Raw genomic sequence first — 27608 nt, forward strand, 5'->3', positions numbered from 1 at the left:
GCAATTTTAAGAGCCCTTTTTGCGCGTCGCGTGTGCAACAGCTCGTTTCGAGGGTGAGAGAAGACATCACTTAAAATTCCCCCCAAGCCGGAGCCGTCCGTTGGTCCGTTGTGGCGGAAATGCAGTTTCGACCGAACGTGATCGGCCGGGAAATAAACAATCTGTTTCGAGGAACTGATCCGCACGAAATTGCATCAGCCATGGGGGTGGCAATGATGAGTGGGCGAAAAATGACCTTCAAATGCGCGATTCCCTAGGGTCAACTTAGGCGATTTGATTCATGAAACATACTACAACACGGGAATAATCGCAGTATAGTTTCTCTGGTTGCGCCGTGCACAAGACGAATTTTCACCTTGACCAAAGTAAACCAAAGCTAACGAAACGTGTGTGCTTTGCTAGCTTTGAAGAGTTGTATTTACAGTTAAAACGTTGCTATCTCTGCCATCGTTCCATTGCAAGTGTTCAACCTACGCAAGACGAGCAATCTGTTTTTGTTTTTGACGAAGCGGTGTTACAAAATGCTGATTTGATCACTCGTGAAGTATGTTGGTTTATTTGGTTTCGTCTAGCTTATCTAAGTCAAATCGAAATCGCAACGTGTATTCATTCACCAAGTAATTGCCCATACATATAATTCTGTTACAGTTCAAAAATTCGGCACCTCTACACGGTTTCATGTTTTCTTTCATTTTCTTTCCTTTTTGCTACCAATTATAATTCATTGAAATTGAGTAACATATATTCCAGTGCCCAAAAGACTTTCTCAGACACTGGTATGTCTTTATTCAATATATTTGTTACAAGATTTTTGTTAGAAATAAGCTTAAAGTATTGTTCAAACTATTCTATTTATTGCTTAAAAAGATGATCAAATTTATTCTGCTGTTTCACAACTGCGTCTCTCTCTCTCTCTCTCTCTGGCACTGACAACCCTCTATTCAAGCTATAGTCAATCAATGATTTTTTGTTTGAAATAACCTCTTGAAATTGATAAAATTAAACTTCTTATAACTTATGGTGGAGAGTTAAAATATAGAATCAATTGACCTCCTTACATCTAAAAAAATACTGAATGAAAAGACGCTGAACTGAAGCATTGTGATTCATACAATTGCCGACGGGTTTTCTTTCGCCATTGGTGGCCACTTTTGAGTTGTCGTTGCTGATTCAAATATCGTCCAAAGCTGTGTGGGATGTTTTCCGTTTCGGTACTTCATACTAGTTCGGTTTCTGCCGGTTCCCTTCTGTGGCTCATATTTCATTGCTGCACATGATATTGAAAAAAAAATCCGTTTCATGTAAGCTTTCGTTCACGGATAGCTGTGTTAGCATTCTTATTGGTTCTCCTTCTAACCCACAGACTTACTATTAGAGACGTCTTCGTCCTTATAGATCTTAAAAAGAGCCTACCTTAGGGTGATCCTTGACAGCTCATTCCGCTATCCTCGTCGGAGTCGTTGTCGGAATACCTGAACACCTTTTTCCTCACTTCTTCTAGCCGATAGTGGCAGTCGATTAATAATTTTTTCAATATTCTCGTACTGTTTTGACTTAGGTTGACCAAACATTCGGCCCGTGAAATGAACAAATATATTTCACTTTTATATGAACCGTCATTCAACCGGGATGATGCAATATGTAGCATGAACAAAACCCAGTTTACTGAGGAAGACAGCGAGGCAATACGTTGCTTCTTGTTCATTTTTACACTTAATTACTGAGTTTACTGATTATTAAACACTACACAGACTCTTTTACTTCGCTCCTTCTTCAGCTCTAGCCTATGACATCTCCATAGGTTACTTTATTAATACGAAGCCGCAAGCGCTGGTGGTGCTCTTATAGAGGCTAGCGGGAACTCTTTATAAAGCGGGCTCCTTCGAGTCATGTTATCCGTAGGCTCGCAACAGAAACTCATACTATCAAAACCCTTTTCCTCTCTCTTGGGCACTCATTCGTGGCAATCAAGAGCACAGAAGGGGCAATCCTACGAGTGTAGCTGGCATTGAGAGAACGAATCTTCAATTCCTAATGGTTTCCAAAGCAGTAAAAAAATGAGCACATGTAAACGATGAGCAAAACTTAATTAGCTCTTGGACCGTCAAATCCCACATATTGTGCGGCAGGGAAAGACTTCGTTCAGTTTACATTTAACAAATAAGTAGCCGTTTTCGACATGAAACTGCTTCATTTTTTGCGTATATGTTATACTTTTTTCAATCCTAGAATTCACATCTTTCTACTTTTAATCATACGATCTTTTAATTTCTCAATTCCCTACATTCCCAATTCGACTCTCGTACTTATGAGCCATTACTTCCACGCGTTCAAAAGATATAAGTGAATCTCTATACAACATCTATATATTTTCAATATCATATTTTTCCATTTCTTTTCATTTTATTTCAAATGACCTTTAATACGCCTAGCCGTGGCTATCTCTTCCGATACCTGTGGCATTCATTTTGTAAACACATTTACCGTTTTTCATTTAAAAAAAAAAAAGAAATAAACTCCTTATTTTGGAGTAGCGACTCATGGACAGGGTCGATACTGTCACAGTTGGTCATGGTGATGGACCAGCAAGTGATTATTATTTTCTCTTTGATCGTGATCGACAGATTTTTCCATCAAAATTTGCATCACTAATCGAGCATGCAATGCACCGTTTTATGACAGCTTGAGCAAGCTCAAGGAAAGCTACACTATCGGAGACTCAAGCGATGCACAATAATTTCCTTAATAGGTTATACAATTACGGGAGCTATATTTGGAAGGGCAATTTCTCTAGCAATACACCTCATTTGGACACGATTGCTCGAGCATGAAAGCCATCCGCGCAACTAAAGCTTATCAAATAAAATTTCCAACACCTTCAGTAACGGTTTCCATGCTTATTTTCTTCAGCGCGGCATTTGATGGATCGCAAGATGAGTCTAGCAAATTTCTCTTGAAGCAATTGGTTGAATGTATTTTGAAAGTCAAAGGCCTCTTCCAAATCAAAAATCATCTTAAATACTTCTTAACATATAGTAGAATGACTCACGTCTAGCAACGAAATGACATGATCATTTTAGTTAGGTTTTAAAAATTGCTGGAAGCATTAATCGCTTAAGTAAATTGCTGGAGGAAATGAAGGAATGAAATTGCTGCAGGAATGCTGACTTCAGTAAACTTTTCTTTGAAACATTGCCATAACCATTAAATTTTACCATGGTCTGTGGGATTGTGGAAACCAACTAAAGTAAATTAATATTCCGCGAGCTCTTACGTAGCATGAAGTTTAAGATGGAAAACTCATTACTTATTTGGTTTTTATATCTATGGCCGCTAATAACTTTTTAAAACTGCGTAATTGACATATTAAAAATAAATAACACGCCTTACCTAAAATTACCATTCGAAACTCAAGCGCGAAAAGAAATTCAAGACGAAGAATTTCAGCTAATTGACGAAAATTGCGAACAGTAGAACTGGAGATGCGAAAGAGAAGCAGTTCGAAGAAATCATCGGAAGCGCAACGAAAGGAGGTTGCAAAATTAGGTGTTTCGCAAGCCGTCGGCATTTAAGGTGCATGGATTCGTGAGTCAAAAACTTCATTACCATTGTAGCCATAAAACAAACCTGTGCAAAGCTCTGTTTTAATTTCCTAAGAAAGATGCTAAGGTATAATTATTCTGTGGAATGTGAGGTGTGCCCCCACATTCTTTTGAGATTAAGCAAGAAGTCGTAAGAAGCACCTTCGGTAATAAAAACGAAAATCAAATCAACGCTGTCCTTTCTGAATTGTTTCAAACTTTTCGAACCAATGCAATGTTTTAAAAAAGTTAACGAACATTTTTAACTTGTTTTTGTTCAATCATATATGGGTTTCTATACTTGCTGTAATCGAAAAAAAGATCAAATATTGGATAACCAATATTTTGTGCCTTCTCACTAGTGGGGTTTTTTGTCATAGTTATCATTCTAACCACAAACTGAGTTAACTCAAAAGCAATCTAACGCATATGTATTACTAGCTCATCGTTCTTTCCATCGTATATTAGCTGCAAGAGCTTCACATTCAGTTCAATAATTCCCAGTTCATGCAGTTGGTTATAAACTCACACAAAAGCTCGATTATTTCCTTCAACTCAAATCCGCAGTAGTGGAAACCGTTCGTCAACGCTGGAATCGGGCCTTGAGTCGGTCGAAAAGCGATCACGTCACGGTCCCAGGAAATCTGTGCGGCGCAATAGCATGTAAAATTGCTCGCAGTTACCCATCTCGTATCGCGTTCGCACAAAAGTTGATGGATCGTCACAAACACCATAAGATAAACGTATCTACAGCCTTAAATTTAGCTTCGGTCCCATCACAACCCATCTCCACGGCGTTTTGAACGCTTACGTGCTGGTGTTATTAAACAGAGGATCTCTAAGCGATGCCTTTTTTCGCCGACCTTCTGGTTGTATAAACTCCAGGGCTGCTTCGGTCATAAAATGGGACAGGCCTTTGGACAGAGAGAAACTAGCTTTCTATTTTTTAAACGAGTTAAATTGCAGACACATCAGCAGTACGATCTGTTCGGCGTCGAAGCAGTCAGGTATCATGACGGTTTAAATTGAAACCCATAACGATGCCGCTTTGATGCTTTTTTTTCCAATCACTTATTGAGATGTGACTCCTTCAGATTCCTCGGGCAGCGGTAGTTGCGATCATTGCACTTCATCTGGTACGAAATAATTTTCTCGCTAGTTTCGAGCCCGGCTTTACTTACTCGAAACCGGTTCGTTTGTGAACGGCTATGATTTGTTTACAGATCAATAATTAGTGGTGGCATGTTTACGGTTTTATTATTTGGTTAGCAATAACTATAAGACACACGAGACTTGTTTGGCTCGTAAAACATCACCTGCGTAATTAAGTGGCAATAAATAAAAGTGTTACGAAGCGTGTGGTTTGCGGCTGGCAGAGCACGTGCTCGACCTTAGCACGAGCTTAGCTAATTTGCCTAAGGGAAACCTCGCTGGAACGGCTGTTTCGCGGTTCATTTATTACCCTCACATAGCGTCGTTAAGGGTAATATGCTGGCTGCGAACACTTCGGCGGATGATGTCTCATTAACAAGCACCGTAGGGCAGCGGCAGTTAACGCGTAGGTGAATGATGTACAACCTTCGTCGTTTCTCTGTTCACCATTCACGTCGCCTTCTTGCGGCAAAAACAGAGTTATTTGGGACACTTAATAATCGTAATACAGCTTCACACCAACACCTCGCTTTGGGTGCTTATTTGAGGACGATTTTGGTCGTGTGGAAAATACACCGTGTGCTGGAGTATGAAGCATAAACGGCGCGTGTGGTATCGTGATCGTGATTTTATTTGACCCTCGAGGGGGATTGCAAAGGACGCGCTTTAAAGTGATGTGCTATTAATTTTCCTTAAACATTTAGCTTATCCAGCAGCAGCACGGGAGCATTGAAGCAGGCAACGAGACAACACATCGCAATTAGACAACGAACGTTTGATGGAATCATGTCATCAACGTCAGGTGTTAGTGGGGATTTGAATTGAATTAAAAAAAATAAAAAAACGAAAAGTGTGCGTGTGTGTGAACAAGTGAGTGTATTTGTTTAATTGAATCCCACCACCAACCCCGTCATGCGGCTACCGTCGGGAAAATGGCCCGCCGAATGAAACAATTCTCAACCGGCACCGGTTGCACGATTGGGACTACGTGGTCTAGTTTTCGTGGTGTGATTGTGAACGCCAGCAGTGCTTCAGAGATCAGTATAGACACATCGGCCGTGCCCGGGCCGCACCAGCCAGGTACGGTGCACGGCTCCACGCCCTAGAAAAAATGATCTTCACTGGAGCCCATGGACGACGACGAGCAGGCAATGGGCAGAGCAACAGCCAGCGTAACGTGCGTGGTTCACGCAGTAACGCACAAGAGGTAACAGCTTGTAACACTCCCGTCTCATCCTGAGCCTTTCACGAAGCTTCCTGGACCTGTTTCACTTCCAGCAGCAGCAACAACAGCAGCAGCAGCGCAGCAGAAACCAGTCCCAGAGGCCGTATCTGTCGCGTGATCAGCAGCAATTGTCGCTTCAGTCCGTACTCTCGTCGTCGTCATCCTCGACCAGCTCGAGCTACTACTCTGCGTACAGCGAACATCAGCCACTGGTGCGCACCTCATCCTCTTCGTCGGTAGCGACCGTGGCTCCACTACTTCCGCTTGGGTCCGGCTCTGGCAGTCTCTCAGGCCAGCAACAGCAGCAAAGCCCACCAGCTCTACAGCAGGCACAGTTCGTGCAGAAGACGAAGGCTCGCGACATCACCAAACGCCGGGGCGCCATCAAGCATCAGAGGTACGCCTCTGGACGGGGTCTCGAAGGGCTGGTGGAAGGGTGGAAGGGTGGGGTTCCCGCCCTTCCCCACCGCTTACCCGTATTGATCGATTCTGTTGTTGTTTGGTGTCGTTCTTTTCACTAGAACAAGATATTTCTCTTGCAGAACGCACGAGATCAATGGGCACAAGTTTGTCGCCAAGTTCTTCCGTCAGCCGACGTTCTGCGCCTTCTGCAAGGAGTTTCTATGGGGCTTCGGCAAGCAGGGGTACCAATGCAAGAGTAAGTAAGCCGCGGTGACCCTTGCCCTTAACCTTCTTGCAGCTGATCGGACTCTTTCGCCTTCGGCTCTTTTTTTTTCTTTCCTTCCGCTCGATTAGCGTGCCAAACTGCGGTGCACAAGAAATGCCACGACAAGCTGCTTGGAACCTGCTCCGAATCTAGCTTTAATTCCGAAAGTACAATTGTGAGTATCAACCACCCTGATGAGGGCAAACACCCCACTTATCGCTCCATTTCGCTCGCGTTCCTTTTCGATTTTTGCTTGCAGTATTTAAGGGAAAGATTCAAAATAGACTTACCGCATCGCTTTAGAGTATACACGTTTATGTCGCCGACGTTCTGCGACCACTGCGGCTCGCTGCTGTACGGTTTCTTCCGCCAGGGGTTGAAATGCGAAGGTAAGTGTCCTGTGGCACGAGGATCGTGGTAGCGTGGCAGGCGGTAAACAGAGAGAACGAGAGAGAGAGAGAGAACGAGAGAGAACTGTTACCGATGGCCTTGCCGAACCTACCTACCACGATCCAAGCCCGGGGTAGATCTTGTTCGTCCTTCAGGTACCGCTGCATGACAGATCACAGTGAACGTTAGTGAATTCACCGACCGTTTCCTAGTTTCGCCGTCGTTGCCGCTAGATGGCACTTTCGCTGATGGGGCAATTTTGGCTCGACTTTCTAGATTTACTATCACTGCTACGCTACTAGCAGCATCCCTATCCTCATCTAGCTGTTGGCTATCGCCCCAACCCGACGCTAATCAGCACAGGTCGGCTTTTCGGCCGGCACATCGTAGAAAAGCCGTCGTCGAAAGGGTGATGCCACTAGCACCGTCTAGTACACCTTGGACGCTTCCTCGGCACGCACTACCTGGCAAGCGTGACCGCTAGGGGGCGCTGTCCGCCACAGGGCAACCATAAATAGATGGGGCATATTTTTAAATCCACTTTCCCGGCCGGAAAATCCCACCCTTTTCAACCCCAGCTATTGTTTAAATTGGCTTTTGATTTACGTGTTGCTTCCGCGTCATAGGCCAATCCTTGTTACAGCTAATGAGCTTCCTTTAGACGTGCTCGTAAACTACGTAACGCTAGCGGCCTACGCCCGCACACCATGGTCGTTGCCCGTTCGAGTGATCTTGACCTGGAAGCCGTTGTGGCCCCTGTCTCGACAATAAACAAACATCAATCGCGGGGCTTCTTCTCGTGTAGGGCGCTTCCGCCGGATCTAAACACTGCCAAACAAAACGTGCCGAGCGGAAGCAGCGCGTGCCATGTGACGTTCGTACGTCAGGTACCGCGCGAAGGACGCTCGATTCGACGCATTTGTGCCATCCCATTTTCGATCGATCGATCGCTCTTGGTCGCGCACACCGGCAAGGCGTGATACCGACCCCAAATTGATGCGATTGCGGTGGGTTTTCAAGCTGGAACCACTTGTTTCGCCACACGAGCCGACGTCAGATGCCCGCGAAAAGTCATATTATGCCGCCAAAAAGGGCCCGCTCGGTGAGTTTCCAAAAGCCGCCGTGATGCCACGTTCACCGAGTGACTGCTAGAGTGCGGTTCGCCAAACGCGGTTACGGTATTTCTATTTCGGTCCCAGCGAAATAAGACATAGATGGAAGATGTCACAGCAAAGCAGTGCCGCACTCGGCCGACTGTCTTAAATCATCTGCCAAATGTCAGCCCGGGCGCGGGGGCCGGGACCGGCATGTGGTGTGGAGGGGTTGTGCAACGAGCGGAGGATGTCAGCTAGTTCATTTACACTGCGTCTTGTCCCCTCACTGAGAGTAGGTTAGTCGTCGTCACTCGAAAAACGTGCACATATGTGCCCAATGATCAGCCTCGCAGGGGCCACAGAAACGCAAACTCCAGCCCGCACGATGTTCGAGCCTTCGTCGATTGCATCACTGCAGGCTGTGTGCGTGTGTGTGCGTGTGTGTGGGTGGGTAATGTCGATGTGTGTCTTAAGGATCGCTACACCCCACGATCAGGCCTGGTTGGGTGAATCACGCGTTCATCGACAGGCCACGCACCTCGGTACCATCGTCAGCTGTTTTTTCGGGACGTCATCTCGAACGGGCACGTCTCTTCTTCTGCCACTTGCCGCTGGGATGTACCTCCCTCCCCCCCCCCGACACACATCCCCACCATCCATTGCCCCCAGGGGGTTGTGCCGAATTTTCCGCCCCAGGCCGCGATCTCCCAACGTCAAGCGGGAATGCTATTTTGGGGAATTTAGCCGAAAAATGCGCACGCTCCAAGAGAGCGCGATCGCGAGCGAACGGATCGCGGGTTGTTATGTCTGTTCTATTTTTTTGTTGTTCCTTGCATCTTGTTTGAGGCCCCCGCGTGCGTGCGTGTGTGGGGAGCGGGGGGTGGGGTTTATTCTTTTTTCGCCTCTCGAGCAAAAGCAGCTGCGTTATCCGCTCGCGCTCTAGCTCGCGGTTCTTCGGGGACCGGAATGAGCTGCGGAACAGCCTGTGAACGAGCACACCGAACTCCGCTCCCAGCTGTGTCCCAGCTTTACAACGGATGAGGGGCGCAAGGGAGGGAGGAAAACCCCCTGTGAGGGGCCTTCTTCCCCGGTACCGCACACCGGAGAATCTGGTTCAGATCCTGGCGGCGCGGTAATTCGGTCGATGCACGGTACCGTTCTTTGGCGGCTCAGTTCGCGAGTGTCCGCTGCCAGCACCGGTCCTGGCAGTCTGTCTGTTCCGTGCGCCGTCGTCGTCGTCGTCGTCGTCGTCGCAGTCGCCGTCGCCGTCGTCGCCGTTGCCGCTCGTAGCGGCTCAGATCTATTTTTTTGACCAGCTCCAATTGAGCGCTTTTCCGCTTCCGGGCGAGTCCTTTCCACGCGAGTCCTTTGCGGTGCGTGCCGATTTCGAGCGTGCAGTTCAATTGGCCTCGAGTGACCGCAAGTAACCTTGCGGCTTTCCCTTTCTACCAGCTGACCCGGCCACCGGAGAGCCGTCACTGTGCGGGGGGCGTAGGGGTGGAGGTAGGGGTGCGTGTGTGAAGGTGTGTGCGTGTGTGTGCCAGGGAAAACGAAAATTCGCAAAACAGACCAAAGGCGCGCGCGTGCGTGACAGAGAGAGAGAGAGAGAGAGAGAGAGAAAGAGTGAGCGGTGTAGAGAGTGAGTATGCGTGGATAGAACGAGACAGAAGAGAAGACAGAGCGCGTACAGGACGGGTTCCGGTGGAGGAGGTGACACTACACTCGAACTGAAACGCAAATAAACACCGTCAGGAAGCTCCACCTAGCACCGTTCGACGCCTCGACTCGGGTGTGTAAACAGTGCGGACGTCGACGTGCGCGTTTTCCAAATACAGCAGGCCTTGGCAGCTAATCACCGCGATCGTGAGTGAGATCGTGCCTGTTAGTGCCGGTTCCAGTGTGACCGGTGAGAGCATGTTCTAAGAGCTACCTCTCTTTCACTCGGCGAGGATCACCTGACAGAGGATGCCTCTCTACTCAGAGCTCTATCACAACTTCGTCGGCAATACGCCGATCATTCCGACACCGATGGTGTCGGTGGGCTCCTCCACCTATAGTCCACCGACCTACGTAGGTGTATCACGCGCTTTCCCGAACCCACTGACGTCATCAGGTCCTTCTCGAACTGCGCCCTCTTTCACCAGGGGCTATGTGCCGAAGCTAACACCGATCACTGAGACACCGCTCACAAGCACTCGAATAGCGGCCCTGGGACGAGTCCGATCGCCCAAATTTTTGGGTGGTCATCACTCGCACGCACACGGTCATAGCTCGCCTACGTACCAGAAACCCCGACGCACCATCAACACAGCCGACATCGATGTGTCGGCTTCGAAGTACTCTGGCAGTGGGTCTTCACGTTCACAACTCTCAGGACACCGATCACCGAGCGGCTCACCGTCGCATTATGGCTCCAGCATTGGCAGCCCACCAACGGCTTCGATCGCCTCCATCACCTCGACTGGCTCGACAACCTCAACGATCAACCTTGGAACGGAGTCGACGCCTCTGTCAACGCGCGATCAAGAGCTGAGCGAGCGCAGTGAACAACGGCGAGCCCGATCGACTATCAACCGCAACCGAACTGTCGTGAGGTTGAACACCATCAGAGCTCGCAGCAAGTCACGTGGAAGTCGAGGCAGTACCGAGAGGCGAGAGCACGCTACTAGCCAGCCTGAGGCAGGTTCTGAGCCGACCTTTGATGAGGAGATGTTGCTACTGGAGCCACCACTCACGGCACGCTCGAGCACCTCCTGGAGAGATAACTTCCGGGATGAGCTGTCTTTGAGGCCACGAACTCGCCCCGAACCGAGTAAATCACCCGGTGAACTGCTGCTCGAGAAACACCTGATCCGGGAGGACGAACTGGTGGGACCGGATGTGGGACGTGTGGTAGGACCCAACCGCTCGCCAGTACCAAAGCGCCGTGGTACGATCCGACGCAAGAGTGCTGTCAAGATCCCGAGTTTCCACGAGATCTGTGCCGACATCAGCTCGGACAAGCTGGATGACGACCTGAACGCGGGTGAACTGCGTCGCCGTGCTTCCCAGCTGATCGAAGACGAGCTGTTGCAGTTCCAGGAGGAGCTCAAGAAGGCGTCCTCAGGTGGAACAGGACCTGTGCCAGCTGATACGCTTGAAGAGCGGTTAAAGGAGGCACTCGAACAGCAAATCGCACAGGATTCAGGCGTTGAGGTGGCTGAAAAACGCAAGCTCAAGAAGATCAAGCGCACGCGCACGAAGGTGTTGCCAGCGGTGGAACCGGAAACGGAACAGATTACGGTGGAAAATGCCCCATCGGCTCCAGGTCCGCGGATTGTCGCCGAGCTCGAGTCGATTGAAGAGTGCACGGTGTTTAAATTACCCAAAAAGAAGAAACCACGACAGCCTGAAGAGGAGAAGATGCCACCGGTAGTCTCGGAATCGGAGCCGCCGAAAGTGCATCTGTTGATTGTGGATCCTGAGCGGCCTGAACTGACTAATGGAGTGGTAAAGACGTCGAAGCTGGCTTCGACGGAGACTGGTGTTGGAGCGCTCGAAGCCGGGGCTGGCCCAGGCGATCTGCAGCGCCCCAAGGTGACTAAGCCGGGCATTAAGACATACGTGCGGAAGAAAACGGTTGAAACGCTACCGGAACCTGCACTCGGGGAAGCCAAAGGGTTGGAGCTCCAGCCGGCGAAGGTTGCCACGAGCGAGAATGCTATTTTGGGCCCTTCGGAGCAACCACCTGCTAGACGGGAGGATAACGCTAAGGACGTCACTAAGACGGTACGGAGCGAGGTGGAGAAGGAACCGATACGGACGGTTAAAGCTGACGTGAAACTTTCCGGCCCGTCAGCTATCAAGCTGGCCGGTGAAAGTGAAAGCTTAATGAAGGTGCCAGAGAAAGAACAGATTGCGTCGTCGGTTGGTGCAAATAAGCCAGTCTCACACGAGATGCCGGGTGTTGGAACAGTTCAGCGAACTGCGTCTGATATTTCCCAAAATGCACCATATGTCAAAGTACCAGAGACGCCGAAGGATGTGAAGCAATCGAAATCAGATAGTGGAATCCCAAGTAGCAAAGCCACGAAACAGGAAGCTTCACCCAATGGCAAAACACAAACGAAACCCAAGCAGCTTGATGCGAACACGGCCTCATCGGCTTCCAAGCCTGCTGATAAAGCGCCAACTGACCCGAAGCAGCCTTCTGCGATCTTGAGCGATAAAAACGCGAAGGTGGAAGGCTCGATTAACGACAAGGTGCAAGTGAAAACAAAGCTAGGAGGTCAAATAGGTATGGAAGTGACTCCGACGCCTTCAGAAGGGACGAAAGGAAACGTGAGCTTGAAGCTGCAAGCAGATAGTCCAAATGGTAAAAGTACGAAACAGGATGCTTCAATCAGTGACAAAAAACAATCGGAACAGGTAGTGCCAACTAAAGATCAAATAGGAGCAGAAAACAACGCCACAACATCAATCAATCGTAGCAAAGTTGGCTCTGATGAGCTGAAGGCTCAAAATACACCAATCACGTCTTCGTTGCTCACGATCGAGGAGAAGAAAATCAATGCTTTAGATAAGCCCTTAGTAGCAGCCGAAATTAAGGCACCTACAAATGAGACAGCTAACGAGAAATTGCCCGCGGCAAAAGAAACCCTTAGTATGGATTCTTTAACAGAAGCAAAGAAAAAACCAGCATTGAGTCTCCCCTCGCAAACAGCTGATTCGAGCGTAACCTTGAAGAAAAACCTGCTCGGCAACATTGAGCCGAAAATAAAACCCAAACCAGAAGAGCCGGTTTCAGTGATGTCAAAGCTGGGATTACGTAAGAAGCCCGCCAATTTAAAGCGTGCAACGGATGACGAGGACTTCTGGAGCACGATCGGCACCCGGGAGACGGTTTCGTTCGCGCGCCGCAAGCAACAGCTGGTGTTGCTTCGTTCGACTACGGAAGAAGAGTCACCACCGGCATCACCGAGCCAGTCATTCCAGGGTTTTGCTGAGGAGTCACAGAAGCTCTTGGCAAGTGATCTGAACCAACGCAAGCCGCAGGCGTTGCCACAATTGCCGGTTGAGCCGGTTGAGCCGGTTGTTAAACCGAAACTTGAAGAGACCCCCAAGAGTCCTGCCAGCCCAAAAAGCCCCAAAAGTCCTAAAAGTCCCGTAAGCCCCACGAGTCCAAAAAGTCCCATCAGTCCATCGGTGGAGCCGGTCAAGCCAGCTGTGTCAATGGAGAAACAAACTGCGTTAGCGAAGCCAGAACTGGAGGCTTTGAAAGCAAAAGCCACACCTCAACCGGTGGAGACGAAGCCAGCTGTTCTTCCAGAAGCACCCTCACCGAAAATTGCTTTATTGCCCGAGAAGAGCCCAATTGAGCTGACTCCGCCGCAAGTGAAGTCCACAGGGACTGAACTGGCAGTTAAAAAAGCGAAGCCACTTTTAAAGGATTCACCCCAGGAAGCGGTGTCATTGAAAGCGAAACCAAGCACTCCTCCTGAGCCTGATAAAGCCGTTCCGAAGGCAAAAACCACGACACTTCCAGAGGCAACATCGGTGAAAGCGAGTCCCTTCACGCCTCCCGATTCAACGACCTTAAAAACTAAACCCAGCTCAGAACCTCCACCGCAAGTAAAGTCCACGGGCACTGAACAGGCAGTTCCAAAACCGAAGCCACTTCTGAAGGATTCACCCCAGGAAGCGGTGCCATTGAAAGCGAAACCAAGCACTCCTTCTGAGCCTGAGAAAGTCCTTCCGAAGGCAAAAACCACGACTCTTCCGGAGGCAACATCGGTGAAAGTGAATCCCTTCACGCCTGCCGATTCAACGACCTTAAAAACTAAACCCAGCTCAGAGCCTGTCCCTTTGAAACCGAAGTCTACCGTTCTTCCTGAACCGGTGTCAGCGAAAGGTAAAGGACCAACACCACCCGAGACTGTAACAACGAAAGGACTCATAACCAAGCCGCTGGCAGTGCCAGCTGGAACTCCAAATCCTCTGCTCGACACGAGGAAGTACTCACCTAAGGAGCTTATCAAAGCCATTGCACCGAACATCGCCGCGGCCGCCGAGAAAAAGCTAGCCCTAGAAAAGAGCAAACCTACGGTTTCAACACCTATTGCGACACCTGCACCTACACCAGCTCCAACAACGGTGGTTTCGAAGAGCGACAGCTCAACCCTAGCCAACGCAACTTCTGCCACCGTGGTGGTCAACACACCTACTGCACCAAATGCTGCAACCGGCAATAAGACGGCCGATGAACCGGCGAAAAAAGTCGTCGTCAAGAAGGTAGTGAAGGTGGTCAAAGCGAAAACCCCCGCCAAGGTATTGCCCGAACCGGAAGCGGAGGCTCAAGCAGCTCGCGAGCAGGAACAACGCCTGCAAGCTCAGCAGCAGCAGCAGCAGAATCTCGAGCGCATGAAGACGAAGCTAAACCAAATCACACTCAACATGGGCGTAAAGGGACTCGAGGTGGAGGTGAAGGAATGCCAAAAATGTCAGTCGGCGATCGTGTCCGAGGCGTTTCCGGTGGCGGCAGCCATCGCGACGACGACGCCTCCACAGTCGAAGGCACCGAAGCTACCGATCGCCAACGGGGCGAAGCTGACGAAGAATAAATTCGGCACGCTAGACAATCTGAGCGACTTATCAACCGTGAACGTTCGCGATCGCAACAACGTCGCAGCAGCACCCGTTGCAGCAGTACCTGTGGTGGCAAACAGTGGCAAGCAGAAGCTCGGCGCGCAGAGTGGTAGTGCAGTGCAGAAGAAGGTGTTCCTTTCGAGCAGTGACGAGGAGGAGGACACGCGTGTAGCGACCGGAGCAACTGCAGGAACAGGCGAAGGACCTCGCACCGATAACGACAGCGCGTCTGAGACCTCGTTCTCGGGTGTGGAAGACGACTGGTCATCGGAGGAGGAGGAAGAGGACGACGACGACATGGCGAACGACAAGCCGGAGAAGAAAAAGCCCTTCGATCCGACCAAGCGGGTCAAGCTGAACTTCGATCAGATGCGCAAGTGTTATTCGAAGGAAGAAAAATCTCCCATAGTGCTGGTGGCGCGACCTCGTCCACTTTGGAAGGTGAAGCGACATGGACATCGGCACAACCGCAAAGCGGACTTAACAAGCAGCAGTGGTAGCAGCAGTGGTAGCGAGGATGACGAAAGCACCAGCACCTCAACCACGACCAGCAGTGGTGCGACCACAAGCATCACCACCGATCAAACGTCCTCGGAAGCGGCCTCCGCTCTGGATGGGGCCACTTCGGACATCAACACGGACAGTAGCGTTAACTCGAGCACAGGTGGCAAGACGAAGGGCAAAGCACAGAAGGGCCAACCCAAAGGCAAGGGCCAGAAAGGGGACAAATCGGACCCATTCGGGGACATCTACGACACGCCAATGGTGATACCACTGCACGCAGAACCTCGTACAAGCAGCCGCAAGAGTGGTGGGTCGTTTGCACCATCACCTCGCGATGAGAACAACAACACACCTGCCGATCTGGATGAGGACGAACGGGCCAGGTCGATCGGTGCTGGGCATGATGTGAGGAGTGCCAGCACTAGCAGCCACGATTCCGGCTTCTACGGTGGTGGAACGGCTCCAATCAGCCCCAAGAAGGCGCTCGGTAAGTCACTCTAGAGGTCCAGTAGGCACTCTTGCACCATTCTGTCATCTACGCGATCGAGCTGCAACGAACGCCGAACTCGAACACCGTCTCATGTCCGCCTCGCAATCATCCGCATGAACCTTCCCCCACCCTATAAATAGGAGCTGCCAGTGAGCACGGTTCGATTGATCGATTCATCGGGTTGATCGGCACATACGGGCACACAAACACACGCGTACACAAACACACGACCCTCGGCATGCAGTCGAGCCACGGCGGCTGTCGTCATGAAAGTCAAGTTCAATGTCACCGTTGACGTTCGCCGAAAACCGAGGTTCCTGTAGCGAGAAGTGAACCAACGAGAGAGTCAGAGGGAGCTAGCATGAGTGAAAGCAAGCGAGATGGGCGCCACACACGGGTATCGCTTGTCGCAGCTTCCTGATCGAGTGACAACAGGTGGGTCAGCCTCTCGGACGACCCTGGAGCATTGACACGTCAAGCTTGGGATTCTAGCGACATTAGAGGGTCGCGTTAGGTGTCTAGCATTTCGCGGGTGTCTGGATTGAGGAACCTGCTGTAGGGGAGGAACGTGTGTCTAGGGGGAGCGGAAGAAAGACGAGAGACTTGGCGACTAAATATAGCCCAGGTTGATGCGGGACAAGCTCGTTGTGCTCGAGTTTGCGCCACCAGTACCACGCATCGGGTGACTTGCGATTCACGCGACCGCGACCCATCGAAGGGATTAGCAAAAATGATTGCCTTTAGGGCCACCGTAGACCGGTGGATGGGTGTGTGTTCAGGACGATGGTGGAGGTGTTCCCAAATAGACAAAAACCGCGCACGACCGTCCGAGACATGGTGTGACAAAGTGCAAAGCGAAACCGCACAATCCGGGCGATCTCTCGACCACTGTCTCTATTTCGGATGTCGTTTTTCTTCCCCGGTAGCCGACAGGTCGTTGAGGTTTATTATCTCCCGGTGCGGCTTCGAAGGGCACTCGAGGTCGGATACATGGCGTACCTCCACTGGTGTGGGAAGTTTGCAAGACATACACCATACCCTGGCTTATCTCAAGGACGCGATCTTTGCGTGAGATTTAAACCTGTTAACTGACAGATTGGCTTTCACTCTGCGCCTCTCAGGGATATAACCTGCAGTTGGCACAATGCAGCTGCATACCTGATGCAAGTGAAGCGGAAGAGACTCACGCTTAGTTCGATGGATTTACTCCGAAAAAAAAAATCACAAAAATCCCCACCCACGCAGGTCTAGGGTCAGTGTTGCGACTCGACTAGCCGCTGTTTCTCGAAGCGCTATTACAACATCTGGCAGGTAGAGGACCAGCGCGGTTTCGTGTTTACGTTACCATACATTCTAGAGCATCGCCTCCGCACCCAGCTAGCCGTTGTGTGAGCAAGCGAGAGACAGCGAACGAAAAAGCGAGTGCGAGTGAGACAGGGATGCCGTGGGCGGCCAAAATCAGGTCGAATTGCAGGGCAGTAGATTTGTTTTCCGGTGCTGCCGGTGTTTTCTTGTGCCAATTTCGCCACCGTTCACGGTGTGAAGAGCGCAACATCGGCCCGCCGAATCGGCCCGTTGAAGGTGATCAAAGGCACCCGACACAGGTCGTAGATCACCGCCATGGGTGGGTGAGCACACTGGAGCTGGCAGAAGTAGCCGCTTCTTGCGCGAACCTTGCGCGAACAAGACATCACCCGTGGGACGTCAGAATGCCCACCATCGCAGGAGCCTGTGCTACCGGTGTTGGGACCACCGCTGGCTATTTATGATGCGCGCAATTCAACAGCGGGTTCAACAGGGTCGCAAGTTCCCGTTCGAAAAGGGCCGCCCTTCGACGATTGGCACGGGCCAGAACCTTTCCCGAACGAACCCCCCGAAGTGCAGCGGTTTCGCGTCGCCACCAGAACGAAACCGCCAACTGTCCATCATGGTCGGTATGCAATTAGGCTAATTAATTCTCGATCTATTTCAATGCGAGCCGGTTTATTCTTAGCGCGAGTGCGGTGACTCTCGCCCGGTACGCGAACAAAAAAAAAGCATAAAAAAAATAAAAATAAAGGGCCCCGACTTCGCGTCCGGCGGTCGATGTCATAAACTTGTTGACTAGTGAAGTCCTCTCGATTCCACCATCGCGGTGCCATCACCGCGGCATTTGGGGCATTTTAACGATCACGGAACAACGCCCGATCGCGCAAGCGAAGGGCTGGCATGCTGGCGCTTTTCCGCGCAGGAAAAATCACACCTCAACTCGGCAAGAACGGCGCGCAAGGAAACGGTCGGTTGGTGAAAAATGCAGCGGCCGAAAAACCAATACCGATACCGATCGCCAGCGCTCATACGAATCTATCTTTTACCCTCCCATCCTTTCCCCTTTTCCCCTTTCCCTATTACCCTTATCTTCACACCCACCACCCAAAAAAAAAATAAATAAATAAAACACGCCAGACTGCGACGTCAACTGTCACAAGAAGTGCGAGAAGCTGGCGGCTAACTTGTGCGGCGTCAACCAGAAGCTGATCGTCGAGGCACTGTCCTCCGTGCGACGAGGTATGCACATCCAATCGGTGCGAACGACCACCCCACGAATGCCAACGGATGGGTTTAGGGATCAGGGATATCGGGAGCGTGATAACGCGTGCGAGCGAGAGAGAAAAAGAGAAATAGATCCTGACATAAGCTGCAGGCAGTTTTTGGTGTGGCTGTCAAGCTGTACTTGAGCCGGACTTTGGCCCGGATGCACCCTGGTGGGTGGATGGGTGTGTGTGTGTGGGGCTTGGAGTTTTCCTCCCCCGTTCGTCGGCGGATTTTCCGATACACACACATACCACACACAAGCCACACACGGTGTGTGGAGGTGAAAATTCGCGCGAAAGAAACGACGCAATAGGAGCCGCCGGTTTGACGTCGAGAGCGTCTGGGATTAATTTGTGATATCTTTTTTAATGCCGTTGTTTTTGTTTTTCGCTCCTTTTTTCCTTCCTCTCCTTTTCACCGCGGCGCGTGAGTTTTCCGAGTTGCTGGGCCGGGGTGGGTGGGTTTTTCACGCGCACGCTTGCTTTTTTATTAGAACCGCTGCCATTCGGCGTAGACGCACGTAAATCCGCTCACGTGGTGCAGCGCGTGAAAACGACCGAAACGGAGCGTGTGCGGGGACGATGCGGAGAAGGAAAATGGGAGCATCTCTCCCCGCACTGTCCACAAAAACAAACCACCCCCGTTTCGAGCGGTGGTGGTACAAACAAATAGAAAAGAATAGCAAATAATCAGTGCCGATGAGCATTTTCACCGCAAGCGTACGGGTAAAAGACGCCTCACGGAGATTTGTGCTGAGATTTGCGGACAATTGTCGGGTGTGTGTGTGTGTGTCGGTTTGTCAGGATTTTTTTTTATCGCAAGATGGCCACATGCCACCACCACTCCACAACCTGTGACCTTTCCCGTCCGGTCCATCCTGTTCAGGCGGTTGATTTTGAGCATTTATAAAAATGCCAACCCGTGCGAGGTCCGTACGCGCGCACAAAAAGCGCAATAACCCCGCACCTCACTCGTCGTTTCATGTGCCTCCTTCCCTTCCACCCCCCCCCCCCCCCCCAACCACCCACTCTCTCTCTCTCTCACCACACACTTTATCCCCCTTTAATGGTTCGACTTCTTTCACAATCTGGCGGTGGCAGTGCCGCCACGACCTTTATCGGCGCTGAGAGAGCCTACTTCCGCCACCCTTACCGGGTGTGTGTGTGTGGGGGGTGGTGAAAATATTGCACAGTAAAAAAACCCCGACGGCTTTGAGAGGGAAAATGGAAATTTCATCACTCCTAAAATGATAGAAAATCGTCACCTAAATGTGGACGAGAAAATGCTGAGAAATCTTCGTTGATCGAAAGCCATGCACCCCCCCCCCCAAACGGGTGAGAGAAAATGAGAGGGATAATGAGTGAGAAAGAGAATGCAGTAGCGGGGAAGGAAATCAGCGAAAAGGTAACCTCAAAAATCACGCCAAAAACCACGCAATGGATTTGTGGAAATCTTGGCAACCGAAAACCTGTCTCGCTGTGTCGCTTTCTCTCTCTCTCTCTCTCTCTCACTCTCTTTTCTCTCCCTTACACACCCACTCACTCTCCTGCTCATTCTCGCATCTGTCTCGCGTGGCGGTGTTGTAAAGGCGTAGTAAAAAAGGCGACCACCGACGGAATGCGGAATGGATTGCGCGCACGTTCGCGTGCCAAAAAGCGCGAATTCTTTGCGTACTCCTGCACCAGCGGATACGCGTGACCGGGAAAAGTGGCCATTTCCCGTCGTTGGCATTCGTGGGTATGCACAGCAACAAGGATCAAAACCCTCAGTCCACCCATACCCACCATTCGGTTAACCCCCCCCCCTTTTTCCAGGCGTTCACGAGCCACGAGATTCACCCTCAAAGGTGCCACCCAGCGCGAATCCGGCCTACCGCATCGAGGCACCGGCACCATCCTGCGAACAACCGGATGTGCCCTCGACTAGTGGTGGCCCTTCGCCAACGACCGCCAAGGAGGAAGAGCTAGGTAACGCGATCTGCGCGAGCTTCCGGTTTCGCGTACACGTGGCGTTTCGCTTGCACGCTTTGCTGCCATCGTCGATTCGTTCGTTCTCGTGTATTTTTAGTCCTTTTGAGGGCTGTCGTCGCTTTGCTGGGGCATTGTTTCCGATCGTGTTTTTGATCGCTTTTCCGCCGCTTGCTAGCACCCGCTTTCCTTTAGTTTACCGTTAGTTTTTCCCAATATCCCAACTCGTCCTTCCGCTCCGCCATCAGGCTCACTGGGTCCAACAGGCTAGGTGTGTTCGTGAAAGTTATTCCTCACACGAAAAATTCGCCCCGGGAGGAAAAACCCACACGAAACTATTTAGGTCGCATGCACAATTTTCCGCCGCGCAGTGTGAACGTGAGAGCGCCTGCTCCAAAGGGCCGCTGGCTTCTTTTTTTTTTCTTTCACTTCTCCTTGTCCATCGACTCTAACCGAACGGGTGACTCGTTGCATGACGAATCTCGAGCATCTCCCCGTTCACTGTGGTTAGCGTGGGATTCCATCGCCTCCTACGCTAGACAATGGTCCAATTGTTCCTTGCTTCACTCGGGCCCGGCCATCGAAGGTTCCACCATTTTTTTTAAATAGGTCACCCTAAGTGCGAGTTTCCGGTGGAATCGCTCAAACCAAGACTTCGCGTTAACGAGTCGAGCTCTAACGGGCATAAAAAATAAGGCGCACTTGAGCAACGCGCTGGGTGCGGCTACCCACTGTGGACTGCGCACCCCTCCACACACACACACACACACACACACACACACACACACCCTTCACCCTCCCCCGCCGCACTCAATGCTCCATGTACGCCGTAACATTCATCTAAGGGAAGGCGGGAAAAAAAAATCTCCCACCAACACACCAACTCGGTTGAGGAAAAATGCCGCCCAAGTCACGGAGTCTCGCAATCGGCCACGATCGATCGAACCGCGGAAAATGCGCGAAACGAAGACACCCCCAGCCAGAACATCGCCTTGGGGCCCTGTCCGCGCGTATCTATGCGCAATTTTGACGACGCCCAAAATAGAAAGGTTTGTTTCCGTTTATAAATAAGTCCACCTGTACGCGGTGCTCACCGGCAAAGGGTGGTGAGCTACCGGTGGTGGAAGCGCAAGGGCCCAAAGGAGAGCGCTTTCAGGGCACACATACTCCCACACCTCGGACACGATAAAATTGCACCGAATCGATCGAATGAGGCCCCGAATCCGCAACGTTGCCAGGGCCACAAACATGATTCCATAGAAAGGCGCTAAAATGGCGGCGCGATCGCGATCGCGAAACTCAGACCCAAACCTAAACCCGAACCCAAACCCAAACCGAGACCTAGGCCTTTTCCAAAGGCTGGTGGGGGTTTCAACGGTAGCTTGAGTGAGTATTACAAATCATCCAGCAGCCGATTCCACTCACACAAGCACCCGCTGGATGGGATTGGAGCGCCTATGTACTGTTAATCCCGCGGGCTTCCGAGGCTTTGGAGGTTTAGTAGCACAAATCGCGATCAACCGTTCGAGGTGAAGCAAGTGCGCAAGTTTTCAAGCAAACAATGGAGCAAGAAATGGAACCACAACCCATCGGCAACACATACTTCCAAGCGATGGAGGAGGAGCTTGATCACGAGCTGGACGTGTTCTTTCGGAACGCGGAACTTCAGCCTTCAGAAGCGGAGACATCATTCGACACGAGCCTGAGCATCGAAACGACGGATTCGGAGAAAGATTCGGATGAGACGGATTCTGGCGAGATTTCGGACACGGAAACAGACTCGTCGTCGTCCTGCGAGCTTTGCCTGGAACCGTATGACGAAGTCGACTCCGATAAGCAGTCAATCGATCTGGAACAGCTAGTTGCTGAACTAGAACAAATGAACTTAGACAGTCTTAGCCTGACCAGCTACCCCGACAACAACCAATTGCCGCCGACAGAGCCGGCTTTTCCTGAGGCTGAGGAAGGCAACGCTTCCGAGCTCTTGCGGGCAACCATCGAGGTTTTGGTGAGAACGATTCAGCCGAGAAATTCGACCGACATGGAGGAACAATCGGTAAATACGTTCCTGAGTGACGAGACAAGAAGCGATAATTCTCAGATGATGGCGTTTATGTCGCCAGAAGTCGATGACGATATCGACGCTGAAGCGGCCTGCTGCTGTAACATACTGTTGGAGTATTTGTTCGTTAAATTGTGGTGCGGAAAAGTCGAGAAGTAGCTCCTTGCCGGTGGTTGCCGAATCCATGCTTCGTTTTTTTTCTTTCAATTTTGTAGTTTTAATCACAGTTTCAATCAGTGTGGGTGTTTGTGTGTGCGTACGTATATTTTATCTCCTCGTTATTAGAACCTTTCCACAAGTGACATCTTTTCTCATCTGTGACTCATTATCGTTCGGTCGTTCGGTTGTTCGTTGCACCTGCGCCTTGAAAGGGCGCATTCTCCTAGAATGTCCTATTTGTGTGTGTGTGTGTTTCGCCCACCCCCTGTCTCTCTCCCTTCCTATTACTCCTCAATCGTTCCCCAATTGTGTGAAATCGTGTAATAAATCGTTGGTCTTCGTCGGTAGAAACCTCGTACACGTACGCTCAGTTCCAGAAGACAGGCAAGCTGACCGCTCCGGCCACGGTGATACCACGTTTCCGCAAGTACAACGTCGATGATTTCCACTTCCTGACGGTGTTGGGCAAGGGTAGTTTCGGAAAGGTAAGCATCCACTACACACCACATTTTCCCTAGGTGCTGTGCTTTCACGCGCACGCCATTTTTCGTTTCCCCCCGGGTACAGGTGTTTCTGGCCGAGCTGAAGAACTCCGACTACTACTACGCAATCAAGTGCCTGAAAAAGGACGTGGTGCTGGAGGACGACGATGTCGATTGTACGCTGATCGAACGGAAGGTGTTGGCCCTCGGCACCAAGCATCCGTTCCTCTGTCACCTTTTCTGCACCTTTCAGACAGACGTAAGTAGAACCGCGCCCGTTCAACAACCCGCAGTACGCGAGAACGAGGAAGTGTTACGATGCGTATCAGGTCCCGTGGGACGTCGGCGGCTATTTTTACGCCCCGGGAGGAATTCGCACCACGCATTCCCGCGGCTTTGTACCCATTGACCGATATCTCGTGTGACGATTGCACTAGACGAGAATGGTCTGGTAGGTCGTCATGCGCAATCGAGAGATTGCGTTTGGGGAACCTTCGAGAACTGACTTTTGCGAGCGATGAGTTGCATTGTGATTGCATGGCCGCGTTAGGGGACAAGTTGAACTGCTGCACCTTGTCATGCGGCAGGGCTCTTGAAGCTCGTGTGAGCAACAGGGCTTTTTGCGATGAATTTTGGTAGGGATGGGCCACACCCTTTTAGCACTTCTGCGCACTGATGATTCACCACGCTCCCATCCTCCACCAGAGTCACCTGTTCTTCGTGATGGAGTACCTGAACGGGGGTGATCTAATGTTCCACATCCAGCAGAGTGGCCGTTTCCCAGAGGCCCGTGCTCGCTTCTACGCCGCCGAAATCGTGTCCGGTCTAAAGTTTCTGCACCGCAAGGGCATCGTCTATCGGTAAGCTCAGCTCTACCTGCCGTATAGACGTGGACGCTAGCGTTTTCGTTCACTTTCGTTCCTATCTCCGTACGCTTTGAACAGAGATCTGAAGCTGGACAACGTGCTGCTCGATTACGACGGACACGTTCGGATAGCGGACTTTGGCATGTGCAAGCTGGAGATCTACCTGGACAAGCTAGCGGACAGCTTCTGCGGCACACCAGACTACATGGCGCCTGAAATCATCAAAGTAAGTATGGGGATGATTGCGTGGATGACGAGTTTCTCATCCATCGCACGTCATTAAAACCTCACTAGGGTCAAAAGTACAACCAAGCCGTCGACTGGTGGTCGTTCGGTGTGCTAGTGTACGAGATGCTGGTCGGACAGTCGCCCTTCAGCGGATGCGACGAGGACGAGCTGTTCTGGTCCATATGCAACGAGATCCCGTGGTTCCCGCACTACCTCTCCAAGGAGGCGCTGCGGTTGCTCCAGTCGGTAAGTCCAGTCTCAAGGTCATACGTAAGGTCAAAGATGGCTTACCTAACCGCACCGCGCTCTCTCATTACTCGCCCACGCTAGCTGCTGGAGAAGGACGCCTCGATACGACTCGGCGTGCTCAACACGATGGACGAGGAGAGCGACATCAAGTATCACCCATTCTTCAATAGTATTATCTGGGACAAGCTGGAGAGACGAGCCGTTGACCCGCCGTTTAAGCCCCAAGTCGTAAGTGTTTTTCATTTTTCCTGTTTTTTTTTTACTCTTTTTTGTGCAATACATTTCGTCCTTTGCCACTCTGCAAAACACTCTCAGCTGGCTGTCCCGAGGGACAATCCTGCTTTCTCTCCATTTCTCTATCTCTATATCTCCCTATTTTCTCTCTTTCTCTCTCTCTCTCTCACTCTCTCTCTCTCTCTCTCTGTTTCTCTCTGGTGGTGATCAAACCAACAGCGCCATCCACTCGATACGCAGTATTTCGACAAGCAGTTCACTCGTGAGCGAGCGCGACTCACGCCCATCGACCGGAACATCCTTGCCTCGATGGATCAAGCCCAGTTCGAGGGCTTCACCTATACCAACCCGAACAACACGCTGACGTGAATATCCCAAAAGTAGCCCTTTTTGCATCCCCAACCCCTCTCTTCTTCAACCACCATCATCAACACCTCCGATACGAGTTTAGCTGGGTTTTCCCCATGTGGAAGGGCTGTCTGCTCTTCACTTTGTTTTTCCTCCCCGCGTTCCTTCCTTAGCGTTTAAGCCTACTCTATCGATAGTATTTAATTATGGTGTACTTTACTTAAGTCCATCCCGCCTTTTCCTCTTCCAAACACGCAAACGAAAAAAAAAACGCCCGCCAACCCCGTTAACCCTGCCTGTACGCCTTCCTCGGCCCTCAACAGATCTTTTTTTTTTTAAGGGCATACGCACCACACCACAGCTCCCATTGTCCTTCGTTTGCTTTCCCTTCTCTATCTGTCTCTTTCTTCCTCACACCCTGCGCGGCTTCTGTAGCACGTAGAGCCGTATGTGTGTTTTTCCCTGTGTGCGTGTGTGTATGTTGGTTGCATCCCTTCATCTCTACAGCCCCTTCCATCACATCCATCGCAAAATCTGCGCGATCATTTCCCACACCATCCAGGCATCGCCGTGGGGGTTTTTTTTTTCGCTCGTCCCTCGCCGCCCCCCCCCCCCCCACGGCCCCCTCGCTCCCACACACTGCATTTGCGCTCATCCATTCATCCCTCGGTTCGTTCGAATGGCGAAACTTGTGCCACAGCATTTCCGTACGCCACCGACCACCAACCGCACCATCACTCACAGGTTAGCGATCGCAATGTGTGTTTGTGTGTGTGTATGTGTGTACGTTTGTGTTCGTTCCACCCCAATCCAACTCCATCCCAGCTTCCACGACCGCCCACCCCTCCCCTCACCCTCTTCACCCCCCCCCCCCTCCCCCCTACAGACACTCGGTGGACTCGAACGTTAATGTGTTTTCTTTCTTTCTTTATTTTTCTTCTCTCTTCTTTTTCCCTCTCGCCTTCCTTCCGCCTCATCCATTTTTCCCACTCCCTCACCACCATCCAACGGACACCCAATCTCCTCACCCCCTCCCACCCCACCATCCCTTCTCTTTCAATCACTCATCCCTGCCGTGCGCGCACGAAACCGGTCCATGAAACAAACGCAAAAAAAAAATCCTTCAACCCCTCCCGGATCCTACCTGCCCCTCCCGCCCCGAACCGGAACCGGAACCGTGATCCCGCTTGGTCCCATCCACCATCCGTGGCGGGGCTCGCCGAAATCAAACGACTCGCGTATGCGCCGCAACCCTCGAAACTGTGACGAACACACGCACGACCCCGCTCCATCCCTGCCCCAACCCTCCACCGAAAAAAACAACAACAACAACAAAACCCGCACGTGTGTTTGTGGGTGGGGGTGACCCGACCGCCGAAATGGCCGTGACAAACAATCCCCGTTGACCTTGGGCAGGAAAATGCGCGAGAAGGCGAAGAAAAAGCAGAAGAAAATGTACTTCTGCCCCCAGTGCGGCGATATCAAAGTGACGTACAACATCTTCTAAGCCCGTCGGGCCGTAAGCGAGAAACTTAGACAACGAGGCACAGCGGGAAGAGACAGAGAGAGAGAGAGAGAGACAGGGAAAAGAAGAGAGAGAGAGCGAGAGAGGGAGAAGGAGAGCGAGGTCAAACCAATATTAATCAGCCGGAAGCTGAGGGGGTGATCGCAGCGATCGTGCGTGAGCACAAAATGGCTCACGGTTTGACCAATCGGAAGTGACAGCTCGAGCCCACTGACAGCATACGCCAACTGACAGTTTCGGGCCCGTGGCCATTGGCCCAAGCTGTCTAAAACGCTTCTCATCCCGCTTCGGTGGCCGTGAGGGCCTTTGTTTCTGTTTCGCGTGCACCCCAGAGAGCGAGGGTGTGGGTGACGCACCAAGGGTCACCCTTCTTCCTCTTCTTGACTGCCTCCATCCCGCCCAACACCCTGGACCTGGACCTGGACCTGAACCGACCGACGGGACCTAAGCAGAGCATGTCTTCCATTCTCTAACTGGCCTCAAACCGACGAACGATAACGAAAACGTGACACGCACGCGGAAGGGACCAAGCGGGCCCAACGGAAGAACCCCTTCCGGAAGTAAACGAACCCTTCTTTGACCCACACCAACCCCTCATAAACCGCTTTCCTCCCTCATTCTATCGTACGCCCATCCAACCATGCCCGAACTCGACGTGACCGAACCGATCTCTCTCCTCCCAAAAATGACGTCACTTTTGTCGCAGCTCAACCCTTAAGGGTGAGTGCAGCCGCCCTTAAGCGCGAGAGCGAGACGGAAGAGTGGCCCCACGCGTTGAGTCGTGTCGACGTGTGGAGTCGAGCGGATGCGCAGTTTAAACACGCTTTTGCCCTGTTCCCTTTGGCCCTTTTTCCCATTTCCCTTTTCCGCCCTTTGCACCACCCTCCCTCATGTGCTCTCTGGTGCCACCCCGATCGTTCCCAGCGTGTTCCCAAGCCCTCATGTGTGTGGATGTGTGTGAATCCCCGTGCTCCAGAATACGTTCAATTCGCCCAGCTGCATCCATTTTATTGTTATTTGTTTTCTCTGTCTCCCGTACAAAGGTTGCTGCTTGCAACGCTCTCTCATTCTGAATCTCTTTTTATTCTTTTTTTTACTTCTTTATTTCGCTTCTGATGCTGATTTCTGATGGCTTCTTAAACTACATGTTGTATTTTTATTTTTTGGTTTATTTATTCGTTGCTGCC

At 51.0% G+C, this 27608-nt stretch overlaps 1 protein-coding gene across 1 annotated transcript; it reads left to right on the forward strand.

Moving 5' to 3' along the window:
- Positions 1–10074: 10074 nt before the first annotated feature.
- Positions 10075–26696, forward strand: LOC128728401 (titin-like). The gene is made up of 9 exons (XM_053822024.1): positions 10075–15724; positions 22838–22974; positions 23057–23230; positions 23677–23831; positions 23916–24063; positions 24132–24311; positions 24396–24542; positions 24768–24913; positions 26313–26696. The coding sequence occupies exons 1-9, from the start codon at positions 10075–10077 to the stop codon at positions 26401–26403; spliced, it is 6828 nt and encodes a 2275-aa protein (XP_053677999.1). The 3' UTR covers positions 26404–26696.
- The last annotated feature ends 912 nt before the right edge of the window (positions 26697–27608 follow it).

Source organism: Anopheles nili, chromosome X (genome assembly GCF_943737925.1).
Source record: "Anopheles nili chromosome X, idAnoNiliSN_F5_01, whole genome shotgun sequence".
Classification (NCBI taxonomy): domain Eukaryota; kingdom Metazoa; phylum Arthropoda; class Insecta; order Diptera; family Culicidae; genus Anopheles; species Anopheles nili.

What these genes read in the sequence shown, in the direction of transcription:
- LOC128728401 (XM_053822024.1), top strand. Translation starts at nt 10,075, where the DNA reads ATGCCTCTCTACTCAGAGCTCTATCACAACTTCGTCGGCAATACGCCG. An exon ending in TCTGCACCTTTCAGACAGAC is followed by an intron (nt 23,231 to 23,676) that starts GTAAGTAGAACC and finishes ATCCTCCACCAG; the next exon opens with AGTCACCTGTTCTTCGTGAT. An exon ending in CGCTGCGGTTGCTCCAGTCG is followed by an intron (nt 24,312 to 24,395) that starts GTAAGTCCAGTC and finishes CGCCCACGCTAG; the next exon opens with CTGCTGGAGAAGGACGCCTC.